Raw genomic sequence first — 21,880 nt, 5'->3', positions numbered from 1 at the left:
TCATGAATGTAGTGAAGAAGGACATGTAGAAGGGTTGGAGGACACAATGGATACAGTGAGATGGAAGCAGATGATCTGCTTTGGCAACCCGTAAACGTAACAGCTGAAGGAAAAAAATATAATGCAAGATGATGCATAGAATGATTTTCTATGTATTCTATATGTTTAGCATGGTATTAGATGAGAGAGGGCATAAACTCAAGCAGGCAAGCCAAGCAGATAAGGTGATCACAGTGCCAATGCACATCACCGGATGCCAAGGCTATTATCCATCTACGCCTCCAAGGGGCAAATCTATTTGAATCCTATTTGTTGCTTTACCCTGTGTACAGCTGCTGCGCATTTGCAAGTTGCTTTGCAAAACACTTCCACTGTAGCTCCTCTTTTTTTCCTTTTTTTTCTTTCTCTGACTTGACAGCTTTGATGTGAAAGGTTTACTGCAGATTACAATAACAAATAATTTATATTCTAATGATCCTGACTGTGGTGTTTTTGTCTGCTTGTGAGCATATTTTCATATACATTATGTGGTACAAAAACCAGGAGAAGAGAATGTTCAGTGAGACCTTTTTTTTTTTTTAATTAAGACACGACAAAATAGCCTATAAAGTTAATTTAATTCTTCTGAAATTAGCTTTTTGGCCTGGGAACCAGGCACTGTGCATAGCTTCCTCTCTAATCATCAGGCTCTCGTTTTGCTTGCAGCGTGCATCTAAACAAGAAGGCTCTTTGTGTCAGACAGCAGAGGCAGAAAAAAAAAAAGAAACAGTGGTAATTTTCCAGCTCTGTTAAACTAAGATATTGTTCTCATGTGTAGATTGCTGTTCTGTCAAGTTAATTAGATAAACATCAGAGAGAGGTTTGTTTCTGAGAGTTTAGCACCTTTTGTGAAATACAGGCACTCGTATGTGCGTGCAACTTTTTTGACTGTGTTTATGTGTTTTGCAAGACTGTGACTGAATCTGCATGGTCATCAGATGTTCACCTTACAACACATTGCAGAGTAAAGGCAGATAAAATGTTAATAGGGAACAACAATTAGTCTAGTCATAGTCATGACCACAGATACAAAGATGGTCAGACTAAGCTCCTGTTTGATTTTGTTTTACTTTTTAAGCTTTCCTTATTAGTCTCTCTGTGATTTACATTAGTGCCAAACACAGGAACATTTGTCTCATTCTCTTTGATTTGACTGACTGAAACATCATGAGATATGATTTTAATTCAAAATAATATGCAGTGAAGGTAATAAAATATAAAAGAAAGCACTTACAACATGTGTACTGTAACTGCATAGTAAAATACAGTAAAAAGTAATTGTGGGTTTTCCTTCTCTGTTTTCTAGCCAATGTAAAACACTCAGTTGACCTTCTGCATATCACATGTTGAGCCCGAAACATTTCCCGTAACATCATTGTCACATAATCATCTGACTCCCATTATTGGTTTACTCTTATTTATTTATTTTCCCTGGCAGACGAACAGAGCAGAGGTGACGTAGAGTCGACACAGTCTGCTGGCTGGGAGTGGTGTATATGGAGCCTTCGGTCAGCAGCTCAGAAATTAAAACAAGACTCATAATGACTGAATTAAGAATGCATACAGTGCACATCAGTGCCATCATTCTTTGTAGGTTTTTTATTCATGTCTCTTTATACATGTTTTATTCTTGTACCATTCTTGACACCTGATAACTATGGATGTGAGAATGAGAAATGATGTCCCTTTATAGGGATGTGGTTCTTATTTCTTATAATGTTATATAACTGAAGAACCTTTTTTATATTATCATTTAATTGGCATAGAAATCCTTTATTGTCTCGCCAGAAAATGGACCAACATTGTGGATGTCTCCTAATATATCAAATGACAAAGTGAATAATCCTTGTATTACCCAAGGAAAATCATTGAATTTTGACATTAATCTGTTTTGGATGTGGTCAATTCCATTGTTTTCAGTTGTATTTCTCCTACAGTAAAGTATTTAGAAAATAAGTCTCCTGAGATATTTAACTGGTTTGACATTCTTTAGAGTTAAAACCACAAATGTCATCCTTTCCATTCTTCAACTGCTTTAAAATTTTGTGGAGTTTTAAAGAATGTCTTTTCGTGCAGATAGGCCTGTCAGCAAACACAACAATAAAGATAGTCTAAGTAGAAATGAATCTCATCTGTTTTTGCTTAAACTGGCCCATTGTTTACACAGAGCAGAGAGAGGCACACTGAGTCCAGCTGCTCTGGAATATTTGAGTTTCACTGTCTTCAACACATCTTCATTGTAGTGCTCACCAGCCCTCTCTGCAGCTGTAGTCATGCACCATGCTGTTCCCCTGAATGCACACCAAACCTTCTTTAGGGTAGTGTAGATCTGTGCTAACATGCTATGCCTTTTCAGACACTGACAATTTGATATCTTTCATTAGCTATTATCACCTTCAGCCCAAGTGTAAGAGTCTATGAAAGTAGTGGCAAATGAATTGTATCATTTGTCAGTCATTAGTTAAAGAAAAAACTGAATTAAAATGATACAATTTGTGAGGATGCATTGTTTCAAAGAGAAGAAAACTCATTAAAAGACTGCAAGAATATTATGAACTTGGTTGAGAAGATTCTTTTTTTTTTTTACACAACAGCTATGGGATAGATAACAGAATAAATAGCAAAATGTAAACTTAAGAAAAACATGAAACTTTTTATTATGCAAATAAAATAAGCATATTTTTACTTTATTTCAAAATGTAGACTGAAATATAAATATTAATACCTAACAGCAATAAATGACTGGGTTGATATTAAAGCAAGTTATGATGAAATGTAAAGAAAACTCATGCAACAACTGATAAAACATGTATGTATTGCACTTCGTAAGAGTCATACATGCCTACTTTGGGATTGTGAGAGGACTGCTGTTTAAGACCTTTGCAGCTGCCCCTGCAAGAGCATGATCACTCTTACCTAAACCTTGAACGTACATCCGTGCTGTAAAAACAGGAGCATTGTTTTATCATCACCATTACTTTGGTTTAATTATTGTGAGCCTCATCAGTGCATCGTAAATACATTCCAGTTGTTCTTTGTAAGTGTTTAAACACTCTGAGCCAAATGAGTAAGAGTTTGCAACGGTCTTGGCAGTGATTAGAGTTAGTTTGAGCCCCCACCCAGTTTTTGGACCTTTCCTATAGTCTTCAAATGGTTAGTCAAGAACTCAGTAAGCATGTCAACATGTTTACACCCTTTTTCTGCCAATCTCTGAGAAACATGAACGGTTTTCATGTCTACTCCAATCCGCCAAGCATTTGATCCAGTGCAGTTGGACTTGAGACCTCTGACCGTGCTGCGATTTTAAGGCACAGAGCAACCTGAGCCAGAGGGGTTAAAGTTCTGAGCTGGCACAAAGGGGCGTGAAACTTGGTCTAATCGTGACACACTGTTCATTAATCATGGTCACAGAGACTTCTAATAAAGAAAAGGAGGCGGATCTGATTCTAGCTGTAGTTCTCTGATCCTGTACCAGGTTGCAGTGGGCTCCAGATGTGAGGGTGGACTGTGAAGTCACTCACACACCCATCTCCAAGCACGCAAAATGCCTTGTGCATAACATGATGTGCAATGAGGCATGTGTTTGCTTTGAAACAATGTAGGTCAAATGTGGCTTTCTTGTGTTATCAATATGGATGGAGAAGTTCTCACCTGGAAAACGCAGCTGCTGTGAACTTCACAACCATCTTGTGAAGTCAACAAGAGCAGCAGCTGTTTCTTCTGTCAGTGCGCTGTTCATTACATGAATACAAGGACACATGCCCAAACTCTTCAGGTAAGTTTGAGTCATGTAGATGTGACCTCACTGACAAACGCCAGGTTTCACAAGTTTTCAGTTACAGTTTTCAGCCTGCAGATGTTTTGTCTCAGACAGCCTCTAGATGGCAATGTTCACACAGATGTATTTAATACTCATGGTTTGTTCATGGTTTGAAAAAAAATTGCCTGATGAAAGCTCACTTCAAAGCATCTGCTTTAAAGCAGAAGTTAATGTGCAAAAATTAACAGATAACAGAAAATATAGAAAATATAAAACCTTTATCTATATATAATATAACTTACATCAGTTGTAATACATAACACGTATCTGTCTGTTTCATCTTTTGCACACATCTGTTTAAAACTTACCTAGAGAAAAGCACATGCAGTATGGATAACATTATTGTTATCAATTATAGCTGTGTCTTTCTTTCTAGTGCGGCATTTTCAAATCTTTGCTGTGATTCTCAATGATCTAACTAGTAATAATGCTCGTGTGCTTATCAATAATAAGGAGTTATCTTATCTTATCTTAATAAACAAACGGCTTCATTTGTGTTGTAAAAACATAATTTATGAAAAACTGAAATTGTTGTTGCAACTATGGTTCATTAGTAACCGTCAGTACAATTAAGCCGGTATTAAAAGCACATGTTTACTCATAATATTAGAAAATGTGAGTTTTTTTATTTGATCCAGTTGGTGCGCACAGGACCGAGTCGCAGCTGGAGGCTCAGCAGCTGCTCTGCTTCATAGCAGACATCTTGACTTGTCACAGAAGGGAAAGCACAGGTGTAATGGTATGAAGGTTGAGTTTTGCTTAGGGAGATCCCTCTTCTGTGTATTCATGTTTAATATCATGGCTTAATGGAACAATTAATGGAACTGAGCCACTGTTATTATTTGCCTCCCATGTTTCAGCCTCAGGTGCTACTCACTGCTTTCTATCTATAAAGAAAACTGAAGTTCCCAAGAAGTGTGAGATTTTGGTTTTTACATTTCACTGATGTACAGCGTACAATAAGAAAACACCTATTGACACTGAAGTAATACATGCAAATATAGAATGAATTGCATTACCCCCTATGTGTCTTTAGGTCACTCCATTACCAGGGCTGTTCTGTCATTTTGTTTTCATAATTTTGTATAGAATAATCTTTTGTTTGTGGAAAACACATCTATAGTACTTCTATACTTCAGAGTCAGGAAAAAAAAGCAAAATGTAGATATTCCTCTTGGGAATTTGCTGTTTTAGCTTTATTGATTGATGTTTTAATATTATTAAACACATAGGGCCTGTTATGAGAAGGCCAAGGCTCTCTGACAGAAAACAGGTTACCTGCTGTGTCTTGCTTTGTCTCTGCCCAGGAAGGGGTAGAAAGCTGAGGGAAAGTATAAAGTTGGAAGTGTAACTTCATTCTGGGATTTTGTTCGAGACTGTGGTCAGATCAAATCTGATATATTTCTGAAAGATATTTGCTTTCTTGGAACTGCCCTCTGCATGCATCATTAAAAAAGTTTGGTCAGAATTTTATCATTAGAGTTCAGTGACCAAAGAAACTGAACAGTGAGTAGATGTGAATGGAAAGTTGTTTTGTTTGTTCACTCCCGGTGGACTTTTTCAGTACTCCTGAAGAAGACAGAAACTTTTTAATCTTGTTTGTCATGGAGGGGCAGCAAAACAGTTGGTTTGAGAACGTAGGCGGCACGCCTCAATGTTCAATTTAGTCTAATAAAACAGAGAAGGTGGACACGTCACCTCCACCCCGGTTCTAAAAGGCCCTGCTGTCTCTTCAGGTGAAGGCAGGTGCTCAGTGACAGGCAGTAAATGTCAGAACGTGGGTCTAGTAAAGGCAGCCAAGCGAAGCAGTGAGTCATGGATGCATCCTGTTGTGCTGTGATGTTCAAACTCTGTGAGGCTAGAGATCATTACTGTCTAACTTGCTGAAGGGTATATTGTGTCTAAGTAAACCCACACAAAACATCAATGATGCTTTTACCTGCACACAAATTAATAAAACTTTGCACTATGTTCTGTTTCAGAGAGGAATTATTAATAATATCTACTCAGAGGTCATTCAGAGTGTTGAACAGAAAGGTAGACATGTGGACACACTGTGGATCAATACAGCATATTAATGGAGGGTTGTTTAGGGACTATGAGTGAGGGACAGCAGCTCACTGCTCTCTGCGCTGGTGTGAGAACACAGAGTCCAGGTCAGTAACTTATTTTAGACCACTAATTTCTTACAGTAGAGAAGGTACAACATTTGCCTTTGTGGTTCACTGTGTAGCAAAATCGCACGCACGCACGCGCACACACACACACACAATGTAAGGCAAGAGAAATTTAGAACCACTTTCACATAAGAAACTCTTCATTGGTTATTAGTTGTTTACTGTTACAATACGATACTTTATTAAGGGTCAATTCTGTTGTACCAAGATATGAAAAACTAGCTGAATCAATTAATGATAAATCAAGACAGTGTATACCTAATGCTGGTCCCAATAAACTCTTTGCCAAATTAGTTTTTGCACCACCTGTCACAAATTATTCAATCAAGGTTTTCTGTAAATACACTCCCTGCTTCCTTTATCCATTAAATTTCTTTTTAACTCTTTGTCATTTACCATTTATTGTGTTTTCTGTGATCATTTTCTTTAACTTTCATCTGGTTATTAGTACATTTTGTTTTAGTGTATTTTTGGTTTTTACTTTTTTGTACTGCGATTTTGCCTGCCCTTTATTTGCATTGCTTCCCATCTGTCTACCTAATAGTAAATAATTTGATTTATTATTACTAATATAAAACTGATGTGTCACAAAAAGATGAGACCTCTTTCTAACTTCAGCTCATCTGTTAAGTCATAGGTAGCCAGGTTGTTACAAAGATTAATAGATATAAATGTTTCTATTTGCTTAGAAATGAGTGTCTGATCATATCAGAATAATGTAATCAGGTTTGCGTTGAAAACAGGAAGATAATACATTTTACGATTATTATTTGGACTTATCTCTTTCACTTACACATCTTAATGGTTTCAAAGTAATAAATGTTCTGTCTCTCAGCAACAGATTCAGGGAACCTGAGTGGCAGAGTTGCTGCAGGCCCACACAGAGAGAACTGCGAACAGATCAGCAAAATCTCATTTATTTAGTCTCCCTCAGGAGAGTGGGCAGATCAGAGGAATGGAGAAAGAGAAGCATGTCTGTATCAAATGCTTTACAGCCCCACACCAGCAGGTTTCATTTGTGTCCTTTTCACTAAAAAGGTTTATGTGCTTTCATGTTCAAATGATTTATTCCCATTACAGCACCACAGAAACACTTCGGGGGGGAAAAAACATCCAAAGTCAAGTAAAGTTAACATATGTTGGAATACAGAGGATACTAATAATCCACTAGTAGATTTAAATTATTTACCAGTTACATTTAGTATGCATATATTAAGTTATATCAAAAGCTAAAAAAAGGCTCTAAAACCATGCTTACCTGAAAATAAATATACTGAATAAATCAAGCAAATTAAGGTTTTACATGGGACCACGTATATGTAATATAATCTGAGGTTTCAAACATATCTACAGCATTTTCATGCCCCACTTCATGGATCAGGTGCAGAATACAAAGCCTGACCTGATATGATAAGTATAACTGGGTGCAAGAATGTGTTTTCCAGCCAACTGGCCTTAAAGTTTCCGATGTCATGATATTGCAAGTCACAAACACTTGAGACATAACTCTGTGTGCTGGTGTGTGATAGCAGTCACATTCAGTTGGTGATCTGATATGACATAAGATCACCCCAGGAGCTAGATTGCATCACCATTAGATTGCACATCCTATGGATATTTATAACTCGTTGGGTGGACGTCACAATGCTGGCAACAAGAAACAGTGACTGGAAGATTTTGTCATGAAGTTTACATTTACCACATTTCTGTCAACACCACATAATTTGAATGCAACCAGGTTTAGTCCAGGGGGCAGGTTTCAATCTACTAACTACCATTTAGTGACTGTCTCTATGGAGTTTTAGTTGGAAAAATGACACACAATTATTATTATTATTATTATTATTATTATTATTATTATTATTATTATTATTATTATTATTATTATTATTATTATTATTATTTTACATTTCTTTTATTGAGCACAGAACCTTGAGCTGTGAAGTGAAAAAGAAACGTTTCCATTTTCCCATAAAGTCATAATAATGGCTGAGGGCATTAGTCAGTTATTCACCATTTTTCACTGGAGCTGCTCCAGTATTTATTTCAGGGATGTCATACAGCTGTTCAGCGTCACAGTAAATGTATCAACCTATTTTCTTCCACTTATTTAATTCAGGGCTGTGAGGCTGTAAATTGTACATTTCAATGTGATTAATGCAATTACCAGTTTCAAAAGACCTCTTTAAGCGACATCTCTCAGCAGCTACTGAATGGATTATCGTGAAATGTTGAGCAAGCATTCGTGTTTCTCAGGTAATTACCTGAGAAACACGAACGAGATACTGTAGCTTAATTAAGCTACAGTATCTGGACTAGCATCAACACACAGCCACAAAGACATGTGACATCATCTGTGAAGAAACAAATTAGCCAGAGAATCTACAATAGTATCTACAATACTATCTGAACTGTGTTATCATCTCTTCAGGTCATGCATTTGCCTTTGTTGATGACACCTAGCAATAACAGCAACAGGCTTTGTCCGTTAATTGCCTAGCAACAGCTCTAACTGACCTCAAACTCAACAGTGCACCTATCCCGATCCCCAGCAAGCAGACTAGCAAGTTTGAAGTGGATCAGATGACTAGTTGTTCAAAAAGAAATAGAAAACGTCAGCTCCACTTCATGGACAGAACTAATGGATCGATCAAGCTAAATACAAAATACAAAATAACTTCATGTTTTAAATTTTCTTCTTTTGGCTGCTCCCTTTAGGGGTCTCCAGAGCTGATCATCTGCCTCCATCTCATCCTTCTCTGTCACACCATGTCCTCTGTTACTCCATTCATGAATCATCTCTGTGGTCTTAATCTTATCCTCCTGCCTGATTGTAATATATTCACAATTCATCTTCTGCACATGCCACCCTTCTGTCACAAACCACCCCTGACACTCCATCCTCTCCATCCTGCTCTTTCTTATTCACCTCTCTTGTGCACTGTCCATTGCTTTGGCTGGTTGACCCCAGGTATTTAAATGCAGCCACCTTCACTACTTCTACTCCTTGCAACATCATAGTTTTACAGACACGCCCTCAGTCACACACGTCTCCTGACTGGAAATAGTGACTGAAAAACTAAAATCATGAGGAAAGTGTATGCTGAGATCAAAAAGGGCAGACACCGAGGGCCAGCAGAAAAACTTTTTCAGCTACAACAGTCACCCCCTGGTGGCCATTAATAAAAATCAGGTAGAAGAATTGTTGCGTGGCATTGTAAGCATTTACATTCCAACAGTAAAAGCATCTTCACTAAAACGTAAACATTACAACTCAAAGCCAACATGAAACAACAAGCCTTGTACTGTGACAGTAGCAAAATCCTCACGGACATTGGTAATGAGCTAGCATGCACAACGAAACACCTGACATTGTCATAGCTGAATGAAAGTTAGTCACTGTTAATTTTATTATTTAGACCAGTGCGTTTGTAATATGTTTCTGTATGATCATACCATCAAGAAACAGTTTTATTTATCAATAAGAATTTATTATACTTTGGAAAAAAATCCTTTATTGATTTTTGTTTTTTTTAATCCTCTGAAAACATACAGTACACAGCTCAGACATAAGACAAGTCACCGTAGGCATTCCCATGGATAGTATACTACACATACAAACACACAATTCCTAAATAAAATTTTATAATTAAAGAATCATTTTTATATATGAGAATGCTCCCAAATGATGTTAATAACTATACATCTTTATATATATATATATATATATATATATATATATATATATATATATATATATATATATATATATATATATATATATATATATATATATATATATATATATATATTCTAGTATCTTTTAATATGAAATTCTTATCAAAAACAGAAGTGGTTTCCTTAGTTTTGTTATTTGCTCCCTAATTTTTTACTTATCTAATCATAAGTACTGTAGGTAATCTTGTGTATTTTAGATAATGGTTAGTAACAAAAACATCAAAACAGCTGCTATGGACGGATGCTGCACAATAACAGTAAGTCATGCTGCTACAGTAAGACAGAATGGAAAACAGGGGTCTGAAAAATGTGCAGGTTTTATAATAATTTGCTCTTCATTAATGTTAAATATGCATATACATAATACATAATATGAAAATACAATGTATAGCTGAATTAAAATCAAAATGTCCCCTCATTTGTAATTCTAGTGGCTATAAAGAAAACTAAATATGTTTCCCCTTTTTTTTTTACTCAAAACAAAAAACGGAATAAAGGTTAAGAAGTCACAATGGAAAGAATCACAATAAATGCATGGTTTAAAAATATTATTGATACAGAGAAAACAGCTTCACAGCTGTCCTTAAAATATATGTAATGATTTGGATGCAGATGAGGTGTTCTTTTTTTTTTTTTTTACTTGTATAAGTCTGTCAATGTACATAGAAAATCATGAAGAGTTATTATTTAATAATTGTTTTTTGATAATTGGCAGAAATTGTGATCATAGCTATTGAAATCATCCTCACTAGTCAGCAAAGGGCGTCCCACGCTGTGTCAGTCATTCACACTCTCACTCTTACAGCGCATCTGACTGGATGGTATGCCAGCGAGTAGTTTCTATTTGCCCCCGACTGCAAATTTCCCTCCAGTGTTTCTGTCCCTCCTCTGAAGCATCAGTGCCAATCAGCACCCGACCCAGAATGCTGCTCTTAGTGTAGAGGCGCCCCTGTAGATAAATCAAGAAAATGAAGATGCGACAGAGATCTCAGAATAATACGATACTGGTTGGTGACTTTTGTAGAACTTCCTACCTGCATGACGATGAATTCAAGCACCAGTGGTAGCTGATTTATGTCACCGGGAGGCAGGTCAAACAGGAATGGTGCGTTCCAGATGGGGTTTGGACCACTGGCCCCTTTAGTCTCCTTAGTACCAATTACCTTCCCATCCTGACGCAAGTTAATGACAACATAGTGGTCTGTTGGAATAAAATTACATCCTTAGTTATGATTATAATCAGATTAAATCAGTTTATTAAATTACATTTCCTTTCTAGAAAGGTCAACAAATAAAAAGGAGCAGCAAACATCAGTTACAGGAACATTTTCAGTTGGTGCTAACAAACCAAAGCAACCTCTCTGCAGGGCTGTGTTGCTAGATTCACATAAAATGATTTGCAACAGTTTATTTATATCCTTAAAATTCCCTCTGCTCTCCTCTCTTCTCTAACTGTTGCATATCTGCATGATCACTTATAAATACATAATCTCAATAATCCAGTCAAGCATACTAACTCGATTTACTAAAACTAAAAGCAATGTGCAATCGTGCATCTGCAAAGCCCATTATTCATATATTTGACACGGGTAATTTGATGTTAAAGCTCACGAGAAACACATAACTGACTTTATGCTTCAAAGTGTCAGTTTAGGTTGTTGTTTTTACTTTGACACAATTTCCTACTTCCTCCTCTGCTCTTCAGCGAGGCTTTAAATCGGATGGCACAGACGGGGGGAAATGACACCAGGGCGATTTGTTCCTAATCTGATTATATAACAAACCAATCAGAGATCTGGTCTGTCTGACCATAGATGGGCAAACAGGAGACAGAACAATAGATCTGTATACTTACAATGTGCTAATGGGAAATTTAACCCTTCTCCTTTACTTGGAGGAGATCATGGTTTACTTCAATACACCACAGAGCAACCAGGCATTACATTTTATTAGTATTTTTTCTGGACTATTAAAACATGTTTAAAAAAATGTTATGATTATTATAAGGGTTCACTATCTTTTTGGTTTGTAAATTTGGATTGTCCTGGGTTATATCATTTTGAAAATGAGGTGGGCAGTAAAAACATAGACTAAGGCTTCAAAAGTTTACAGTACATGTGAATCAAAGAGTCCATCGAAATCCCAAGGCACAGTGAAAGTGAAGTGGGATCCCTGGTCCCCATGCTCAAAGTGCTTCACCAGCTTGTCTCACCAACACCACTGGGCAAGAGTGAAGCCAGAGGAAACTGGTTGTGGTCCTTGGGTCCAAATTGGTCCTCTGATGTATTAAATTCGATTCAATTTTATTTATATAATGCCAAATCACAACAACAGTTGCCTCAAGGGGCTTTGATCTGGGCATAGGGACGGAAGACTAATCAGATCATAACCAGCCAGGCAGTAGAGTGTGTGTGACTTGTATATTAAAAAATACTAACATTTACTTTTTACTGCTCAGTGCAGAGAAAACTATATGCAATTTTTTAAAATGCAAAATGTATGAAAGGGTTAATAATCCACACTTAACATATAAGAAAATGTTCATAACACACTTGTGAGCTAGCTTTGTTGAGGGTGGGTAGAGTTGTCTTTTTTCCTTCTTTCCTCTACCAGCTGACACAGATCAAAAGGCAGGGTACGCTCTAGACAGGTTATCAGTCCATCACAGACATAACACAAGAAACAGACAACCACACACTCTCACATCCACACCTTAGGCAAATTTATGAGCAGTAATGTCATTATAATTATAATCTTGAGCAGTGACCAATTAACCTAACAAGCATATCCCTGGACTGTGGCAGAAAACCCAGTCAGGAACGAAGAAACATTGCAGTGCATTCCAGTGCACCACTCTGCCACCTTATTACTAAAACAACATTAATATTACACTATCTAAATATTACAGAAGCCTTCAGTATTGTGATATTCACATCGAACCACTGATTTTTTAAAAACAAAAAACAAGCAGAGCAGGACGAGCAGGACAAAACGTTTGTTGCTTTTGGTAATCTTTAGGATTAAACAGATTTAATTTGGGTTCAGCGTTTTGGGAGGAATTTCTCAAAGGTAATACCAAATGCCTACAGAGTAAAAAACATAAAATGCACAAAGTCAGAGGCTTTGATAAAGTAAAAAATCAAAGTCAAAATGTAGTTGGGTTAGTTAGTCAGTTTGGGACACTTTAGTGTGAAATTAAAGATGACACAGGTATCTGGCAGAAAACCAGTACTTCACATCCAGAGATAATAATCCATTAACTTATCAAATAAAGTGCTACTGTTATTTGATGGCACCTGACAATGACATCAATTAACTGTGAGCTGAGTTATCACGAGTTTCCCACCAATAGTCAGTGTCTGTGTCTTTTAATTATGGTTTTGATTAAAATCGGGCTTTAAGGAAGGCAATGGCAAAAATAGTCTATTTTGTAATTTAGGTATGATGCTTCCTCCCACAGCCCAAAGACATGTAATTAGTGGTGTTAGTTTTAAATGGACATTCTAAATTGCCCATAGGTGTGAGTGTCAGAGTGAATGGTTTTTACTGTCTCTCTGTGTTAGTCCTGCGACATTCGGGCAAACTGTCTTGGGTATATCCTGCCCCTCGCTCTATGGTAGCTGGGATAGGCTTTAGCCAGCAGAATGGATGAATGGATAAAGGTATGAGTGTAGTCTTCACCTGGAGCTCCTGGGATCCTTGTGAGCTTGGCCAGATTCTCAGCCTTTCGAACCATCACCTTGATGCGCTGGGCTAGTGTCTGGTACTGCAGCAGGATGAACAGTTGCCCCAAAGCCCGTAGCACACACACAGAGCTCTTCCTGCGGCCCAGCGTTTCCTGAGAACTCACACTCTAAGGGTAGAAAGGACGGAAAGACGAAGAGATAGAAATGTGAGGCTTAGGAAGAAGGGGAAAAGTTGTCTTTCACTCAGCAGATGTTTGCTTCATCTGTTTGGGGAACTGTGGATAAAAACCAAGGGAAAGAGGTGATTCAAGCAGTAAAACCAGAAGTACTCATGAATATGCTTCTATAGTGCTATCACTGAGTGAGTCGATCAAAGCAGTAAGGCTCAGATCTGTGAAAATCAATGTTTTAGTTCTCAATCAATGGGGTTTGCTGTGAATCATTGCCTGTTAATATAAAGGAACAGGTCAGAAATTTAAATCTGAATAAGTTTCTGCAAAACATCATACGACATCTTGGGTTCACCTGCCAGAGGAACTCAGCAGGGCTAAATCTACGCCACTTTTTCAGTCACTTAAATCAAATCATCGATATTAGAGGTTGTCTTTTGTGTGCAGCTGTCATGCTTGAGGATTCCATTTGACCAGTCATCCTTAAACAATAAAGACATCCATGCACTGTGAATAGAAGCAATAGCTCATCTTTAAATCTGATACAAATTTTAATCTGACTTCATGTCAGCTTTCATTAGCTTTCATTGGTTGGTGAGTCACATTCTGCTGTCAAGCTGCTGTGTTAGCCCGTCAGCGACTTGCTGATGCTGGGTAGCAGAGTGTGAAGTCAATTTCATTCAACAAGTGAGTTTTGGTTCACTGCCTCTGACTGTCACTAACACTGTCACTCAGTAGCACTGCCTTGTGGGTGGGTTTATCCTTCTTTTTCTGATTTTCTGTCAAACATGTACTGCAGTTACATCCATAAATTTTTGGACGATGACACAGTTTTGCCTCTCAATGGATCTAACAATTATTTTTTTCTGTTTAGGAATTACAAACATTTTTACACATAGTAACCCGTTTTCAGAGCATAAAAAAATTGAACAATTGACTGAAAAGCAGTTTCAGGGTGCAGTGAGGCATGTCCCCACATTATTGGCAAAATAAGCCGAAAAAAGATCTGGGGTTGATTCTAAGCTTCTAGTGCATTTACAGTAGCAGCTGTTATTTGAATATAAGGTTTCAAAGAAATATAAGTGCAAGTGAGGGCCATCAAATAAACAACCTGGTGGATTTTTTAAAAATAAGGAATGCACCGGTCATCTGAGCAACACCAAAGGGCATGAAAGACCACAAAAGTCAACTAAAATTTAGTTGACTTTGAAGTTGGGGTTCTTTTCCTGAAATGCATCTTATTTCTCTTTCACTACAAGGAAAAAGGCTTGATGCTACCACCTTTTAACCCCTCCTGGATTATGGTTATATAATTTATATGAATGCCTCTGCTCATTCTCTCCATCTTTTAGACTTTTGGACTGTTGACTGGTCCTCATTCCCCATTTGCAGGAAGGTTCATTGGTTTAATTTTATCTATAAATCTATTTGCATACTCGCCTCTTATTTATCAGATTACATGTTACATAAACATTTTAGTCATAGTCTACAGTCTCAAGAATTCATTACATTCAGTGTTCCATCAGTTTGTGCAGAACTTGGAAAGAACACTTTCTCCTTTTCTGCCTCGTCATCATTGGATACATTGCAGAAGTACTTGCAGCTCTCTCAATTGATTTCACTTATAGACTTTGAAATTAAAAATGAATTCCCAGTTCCTAGTGAAAGCTTCATCCTGTTCTAAATGTTTTAGATCAGTTCTACTCTTGCGCTATGTGATATCTTTAGAATAGAATAGAATTAATATGGTCATTACAGCTCTGGCTGTAAACGTAGTAGTCCCACCCAACTGCTGTTGGCTTTTAAGAAGAGGGTCACCTTATAGGAATCAGTCCCAGTCGGAGATAGAGAAGGATTATTTTGAACTGTGAATTATGCAAAGCTACTATAGCAGAGTCCAAAAATTGAAAAAAAAAAAAAAAACTGCAGAAGATCATAACACAGTTTCATGACACAATTGGTCTTTTCAAAAAGCATTGGTCATTTTATACTCTGTTTAAAGACAGCTTACTAAATGTTCAACAAATGTTCATCATTAGTTTGAAGCCATTGGGCTTGTGTAGGCCGTCCCTTCAGGAAGCCTACACAAACATTTTTATCAGACTTTTTGGAGAAAGAAAATCCTTGAAGTGTAAAATAGAACAGAGGTCTCACAACTCAGGATTACAATATGTGATTTACATTGTTAATGCAAATATGAGATTGTTTGGGAGTCAGTTCCATAATCAAGTTTTGCAACTATATCATTGTATAAAAATATTTAATTTTCTCTGTAATTAAAAAAAATCCCAAAGCAAATTCTTTTCCACCCACAGATTATATTTTACATGAAAACATCGCGTTATGTAATTTTCTGGCTGTTATTTTTGCAAACAGACTATGAAAGTCTCTTCTTAATTGTAAATCATCTCGAGTTATATAACAAACAGATTCTATGAATCATCCAATAATTTCCAAAAAACAGATGCCTAAAGAGACTCTGAAATATTTTCCTCCAACCTAATTTCTGTGTATAAGTAGGAACAATTGACTGCACATTGATACTCTGTAAGCAACAACTTATATTAGCTTCCCATTACATCAGATAAATTCAGGTTTATTTATACCATAGAGCGGGACATCACACAAAAGTTGCCTCAAGGCACTTTATACAGTAAGGTAAAGTGTTCTTTCACCCACAGGTGTAGTGCTCGCTCACTCGACCGGCCCTCCAAGCTTAGTGACACACTTGGGAACATCAGGTAGTGCTTATAAGAAAGGGAAAAAAATCGATGTTTTACACCAGTTCAACACTATTAACCTTAAACCTATAAAGTAAAAAGGTCACTTTAAATTTGTGAGAGTTTGTACTTTTAACCTTCTTTCTGTAACATGAATGCTTTTTGCCCCCCAGTAGCTGAAAGGTTATTTGCTATGTAACAAGAAGTTGCATTACATTAAAGGAAAAGTAATAAGTTAATTGTAACAGCTGACTGATGCAGTGATACAATATAATACGATACTTAGATTATTTTTGTAGACTTTCTGCATCCTGGTGGGAAATATTATGTGAAACTCCAACTCTGCAGCTTTCTGCTACTAATGCCAGCTAAGCAAGCAAAACGGTTCTCTGGTTTGTTTATTTGTTTTTTGTTTGTTTTTCAGAAAGGCTTCCCTAATGTTATTTATTTTTCCCTTCCTATACTCTCCTATACTGGAGAAAGTGGAAATTTGCCAGGAACGCTACAGGACTGTGATTTAAAGTGAAAACAAAGAGTGCATTTACATGAAACAAATCAAAGTTTGCAGATCATCCTGATCACTCCACTTTTGCTTGAACATATCAGCCCCTCATTCCCATAAAATGTCAAAATAACTAAGGCAATGCAGATGAATGATTAGCAATATTTCAGCTGATCCCATTACACTGATAAAGAAAACTGGCCCTTTACTATCTATGCAGAAGATTTCTACAGCTTCCAATGCACAGTTGATATATACATGAACAAGAATACACAAGAACTATTCAGATTGCTGAGCAGCTGTGTTTTTTCTAAGTAAACTCCCGCTTTGTATGCACACACCTTTGTGCCAGGCAGCTGCTGTTACTAAGAAAGAGGAAGGTAAAGGTGTGTTTATGTGGAGAGTTTGAATCAGGTATAAAGGTGAGAGACTGAGGTGGGTATACCCAGCTGATTGTCACTTTACTGTAAAAAGCAAGTTGGCACACCCCAAGAGAATCCAGCACGTCTCAGTGTGACCTGAAACACTAGGCTCACCTCCCTTCAAAAGCTTGTTATTAATGTCTCCTGGCAGAGTATCAGCAGAGCCCCAGAGGCCACAGCGTGGGCACACTGCCCATTTGCTGCACTCTACTTGTTTGCTCTGCAGTGGCGAACAACAGCGTCACCATGACTAACAACAGTGGAAAAACAGGCTAATGGGAGAGCTGATTAGATGCTACATTCCTTCATGGGAAAACCATGATACGTGTTATTTATGACTGAAGTGTAGTTTTCCCTTTCTATTAAATCAAATGAAAATGGAGACTGAAATTATACTATCAAGTCAATGAAACCAGGAGAACAAAAGTAAATTTATTTGATTGAAATTTTGACTGAGTTAGGGCAGACACGGTACTTTTAATTTAGCTACACAAGCAGCATATGTGAGGAACCAACTGTTCTGCAGACTTTGATGTGTCATATCATGTATAATGCTGCTTTTTTTCACTGAAAACAAACGTTCACCCAGGGCTGCTACAATATCTGACTTTCATCACACATATATATTGTAATAATAGCATTTTCACAAGATTTACAGAAAATTAATCACTAAAAATGCATTTACACTTGAACTGTAAAAACGGCAACTAAATGAACCGAGGAAATCTAAAATAGAATCACTTGCAGGAAGCAATAAGAGAGATTTTATAACTACCCCCTCTAAAATACCATCACTGATCATGTGTACAGTTGTAGTCATGTATCTAAACAGTTGGCATTGGTTTGTTAACTGCCCTAGATTTTGGTGGTTACCAAAATGCCAATCTGGGTAAGTACTCAAGGACTCCCCACCCAGATGTCCACCTTTAGCAGGCAGCACTGTCCATTTCCTGCTTGATTATAATTTGCAAAATCTACATTAAATTGCATTTAATATGACTGGAGAGCAATAGAACCCATATACTCATTAGGAAATTGTTGCATCTTAGTTTGAGTGAGCAGTCCAGTCATTTTGTCTGTTTTCCCTTTGATTTCTGTTAAACTAACGATCTGGTGGCTGTAGCTTCATACTTTCTAAGCAAACACAGGTGGCGAAGAAACAGTTTCAGATGTAACTCTTTACTTTGTGCTCTTTATTTCTATTGAAGTTCTAAAGTCCTGCATGTCTCCAAAAGTTGATTCTGTTCATCTGGCCGTAGCGTTTTTTTAGTGGGAGAAACATTTCGTCACTCATACAAGTGACTTCTTCAGTCTCAGCTGACTGCAGGTTTCCCCAATCTTATAAACAGTACATTTGCATAATGACATTTGCATAATGACTGAAACCAGCCCACTGAAGGAAAAAAGTCCTGAATGCTGTTAGGAGATATTTAAAAAATAATAATTTTCATTTGTTTGGTATTGTTACCAGATAAAGCATTACCACATACTCTCTATGGTATTTCACTATGCTCCCTGGTACTGTGCATTTATTTTAGGTCTCTTTTAATCTCAAGTTCAAGTGTTTAAAGTCACTTTCTACAAGCATAAGGGTCAGAGAAGCTTTTATGGACAATCTGTTGTGTTTTGGAACTTGCATTGCCCCTTTTTTAATTGTAATACCTATGCCAAATAAATTTCATGATCAAATCATCTCACCATATACCTTTTTCAGCTTGCTCTTAGTTGGGCAGAGCTGCCTGGTGTAGGTGGTGGCAATGTCAGGCTCCCAGTCCAACTTCTCACAAGGCAACTCCACTATCCCCAGTGCAGCCTCTCTTAGACCAGAGAAGTCCCTACTGTAGACAGCCAGTTTCAAGGTACAGGTCCGCAGCTCTTCCACAGAGCTCACCTGCAGTGCAAAGCTCTGGTTGTGGAGCTCTGGGCTGAGGCTGCGCCGTCGTGAGGATATCTGCTGTGGGGAAGGGCAAAGTGGAGGAAGGCTTGCCCTAACAAACACCCCACTGCGCCTTCGACTGACCCCCAAGAGACCTAGGATGTTGACCACCAGGGTGCCACAAGCAGAAGAGAAGACCACAGAGAAGTGAAGGAGTGGAGCTGGTTTGGGAGGGGAGAGAGAGTTAGAGCCATACTGTGATGGACAAGGCTCTCCCTCCTCCACAGGAGGTCTGACGGCGCTTGCAGTCAGACAACTGCTCTCACTGTAAATAAAATTTTCACCAGTCACAGTGCAGCGCCGGCCGATTGCTCGACGGGATTTAGGCACAAAACTCAACCTGGTGAGAGAAGGCAAAGAGGCTCGGCCATGTCTTGGAGGTTTATTAGGTGAACAGGGAACTGCAGGAGTGCTGAGGCGCCGCAGTGGAAAAGAAGATCTAGGAGATTTTACCAGGTCAGCTGACCTGGTAGGGTTGGAGTCAAAGGGCAGAGCAGTGAGGTCATCTTCAGAGGGTGAAGAGCTGCTCTTAGAGAAAGAAAATTCAAACACATCCCCATCCAATTCTTCATATTGCTGTTTCACAATTTGCGTACAGGGAGAAGGAGTCAGTGTCACAGTCACACACTCTGCAGGATGAGGAGACAAAAAAACTGCTTCTTTGTCCTCCAATGAGGCTTTCTTCCTTTTGCGATAGCAAAGGATGCAGCCAAGAACTAGACAATAGCAGAATACAGCTAGACCCACAGCCAGCAGGATCTGCAAGTGAACTAGAAAAAAGGTATAAATATAAAACATTAATATTATGTCGTAAAAATGCAAAAACTAGAAAGGAACAGGAAATCAAAGCACACAGGTATAGATACAGGTATTTGAAATGTGAAGCAAATGATTTTGTTTGACTGAAGGCTCAGAAAATTGAAGGCATATTCATTACAAACAAAGTTACTGCAAAACATCTTGTTGTGGCTGCATTCTGGAGGAATTGTCATCATGATAACGGTATAATTTATATTGTTGTAGTTGCATTTTTGATCCAAGGGAGCACTGCACTGCTGTAAGATCAATTATTTCTGTTTTTATTTATCTTAGAAGCATCCATGTTTAAAAAATAAAACAGGTTATTGCATACTGTAACATCACCTTTCGTTTGCATCAAGTTATTATGATGAGCTAAAAGTCCACTTTGGTGTTTTAAACACCTTTAAAACATGAAAGAATATCAAAACAACCACAGACTGAAGCTGTTAAAACAGAGCCCTGATGCTGATTTAATGTCAGATAATGGGATAATGTATTGAGATGACTCATGCATCAAACACACTCGTGGACAGCGCAGTAAGCATGATTATTGTGAGGTAAACAACCAACAATGCCAACAGTAAACCATTACTTGTGTTTTTGAAAGTATTAAGAGTAGGTCCACCACAGTTTTGCTATGAAGAGGTATACGGTCTTACCCCCAAAAGGAGTGTCTCCCTCACATCTATAAAATTGCTTATCACAGGAGACTTAGAGAGTCAACGCACTCTGCACCCTTTAACGCCACAATTATTACTTACCACAATTATTCACTTATTACATTAAGATGGGATCACAATCAAAGCAGATCAATTTCAGCCCTGTCAAAGTCCAGGAGCAGGGAGCTCCTCACTCTGCCTCAGTCATGACAGTACAGAGTGGGTGGATGCAGCAGTGATGTTGAAAATTAAAGGCTGATGGGATTGCTCTAAGATATGAGTCAGCCTGACCAGCCAGTGGACATTATTGCCAACCAATTGATGTGATGGTGAAACCTGAGTAGAGATAAATCAGCATTTAATGCAGATTTCTTTTTTTCTTGTTTTTAATCCTGAAGGACGTGTGTGCATTTTGACATGGTATGCATCATAGCTAATCCTACACTAAACATTTTTAAATGGCATGCAAATAACTGAATTAAGATCACTGTACTCCCTAGGTTGTTTTTTTATTGTTATTTATTTATTTATCCATTTGTTTTATCTTCTTCATACCAAATTATCTAAAACAACTGTAACCAGGATACGTTCCCACTCTGTTTTTGCAGTTCATGTATCAGTGCAAAAACAAACTGATTTTTAAAGCTGTTTCTATTTTCCTCTCGGTTATTTTTCGTGTTTGAAATCTTTTTAACAGCCATAAGTGGAAAAAACAAACAAACAAGCAATCAAATAAAAAAAAAACGATGTTATGCTCTGATATGTTTCCCTGTCTGAAGAATAGACCATCGGGACTAAGGTACAAATTAAAGCAAACACAGACTGTTCATTGACAAAATTAGTAAAATCTAAAAAAGACACCGAACATTTCCTACCTGCCAGCATGTACTGCGACATGTTCCCACGCCGTTTGGTTTGTGTGTGGAGTCACTGTGAGCACCGTTTATGAGAGTGGTTCATCACCAGTGCGCAGGAACCTGAAGCCTTCCAGCCAATAGATTCATCGGGTAACTGGGCTTTTATTTCAGTTGCACTGACCGTGCATTGAAGGCATAAAAAGGTGCTGCCTCCTTACTACAGTTCAGCCAACCGACGTTACTGTTCACTTTACAAATTTATGAGGCACAGCAGCTAGGTTTATGCTAGATGTCCCGCAACTGTAACCAAATTAAAAGTAAAACAAATGCTCAGGCAGAATATCATATTAAAA

The 21,880-nt window shown here is 37.8% G+C and overlaps 1 protein-coding gene across 1 annotated transcript; it reads right to left on the bottom strand.

Moving 5' to 3' along the window:
* Nucleotides 1–10,265: 10,265 nt before the first annotated feature.
* Nucleotides 10,266–21,572, bottom strand: LOC146678230 (synaptotagmin-5). The gene is made up of 5 exons (XM_085410888.1): nt 21,546–21,572; nt 18,980–19,980; nt 13,456–13,627; nt 10,809–10,975; nt 10,266–10,723 (listed from the first exon to the last, which is right to left on the bottom strand). Exons 1-5 carry the CDS (start codon nt 21,565–21,567, stop codon nt 10,574–10,576), a joined length of 1,512 nt encoding a protein of 503 aa, XP_085267014.1. The 5' UTR covers nt 21,568–21,572; the 3' UTR covers nt 10,266–10,573.
* Nucleotides 21,573–21,880: the final 308 nt, after the last annotated feature.

Source organism: Rhamphochromis longiceps, linkage group LG1 (assembly GCF_057381845.1).
Source record: "Rhamphochromis longiceps isolate RC_006_pf linkage group LG1, R_longiceps_female_GT1.1, whole genome shotgun sequence".
NCBI classification, from domain to species: Eukaryota; Metazoa; Chordata; class Actinopteri; order Cichliformes; family Cichlidae; genus Rhamphochromis; species Rhamphochromis longiceps.
This window is presented reverse-complemented; position numbering and strand designations above follow the sequence as displayed.

What these genes read in the sequence shown, in the direction of transcription:
- LOC146678230 (XM_085410888.1), bottom strand. Translation starts at nt 21,567, where the DNA reads ATGTCGCAGTACATGCTGGCAG. An exon ending in CTAAGAGCAAGCTGAAAAAG is followed by an intron (nt 13,628 to 18,979) that starts GTATATGGTGAG and finishes TTCTACCCTTAG; the next exon opens with AGTGTGAGTTCTCAGGAAAC. An exon ending in TTGAATTCATCGTCATGCAG is followed by an intron (nt 10,724 to 10,808) that starts GTAGGAAGTTCT and finishes ATTTATCTACAG; the next exon opens with GGGCGCCTCTACACTAAGAG.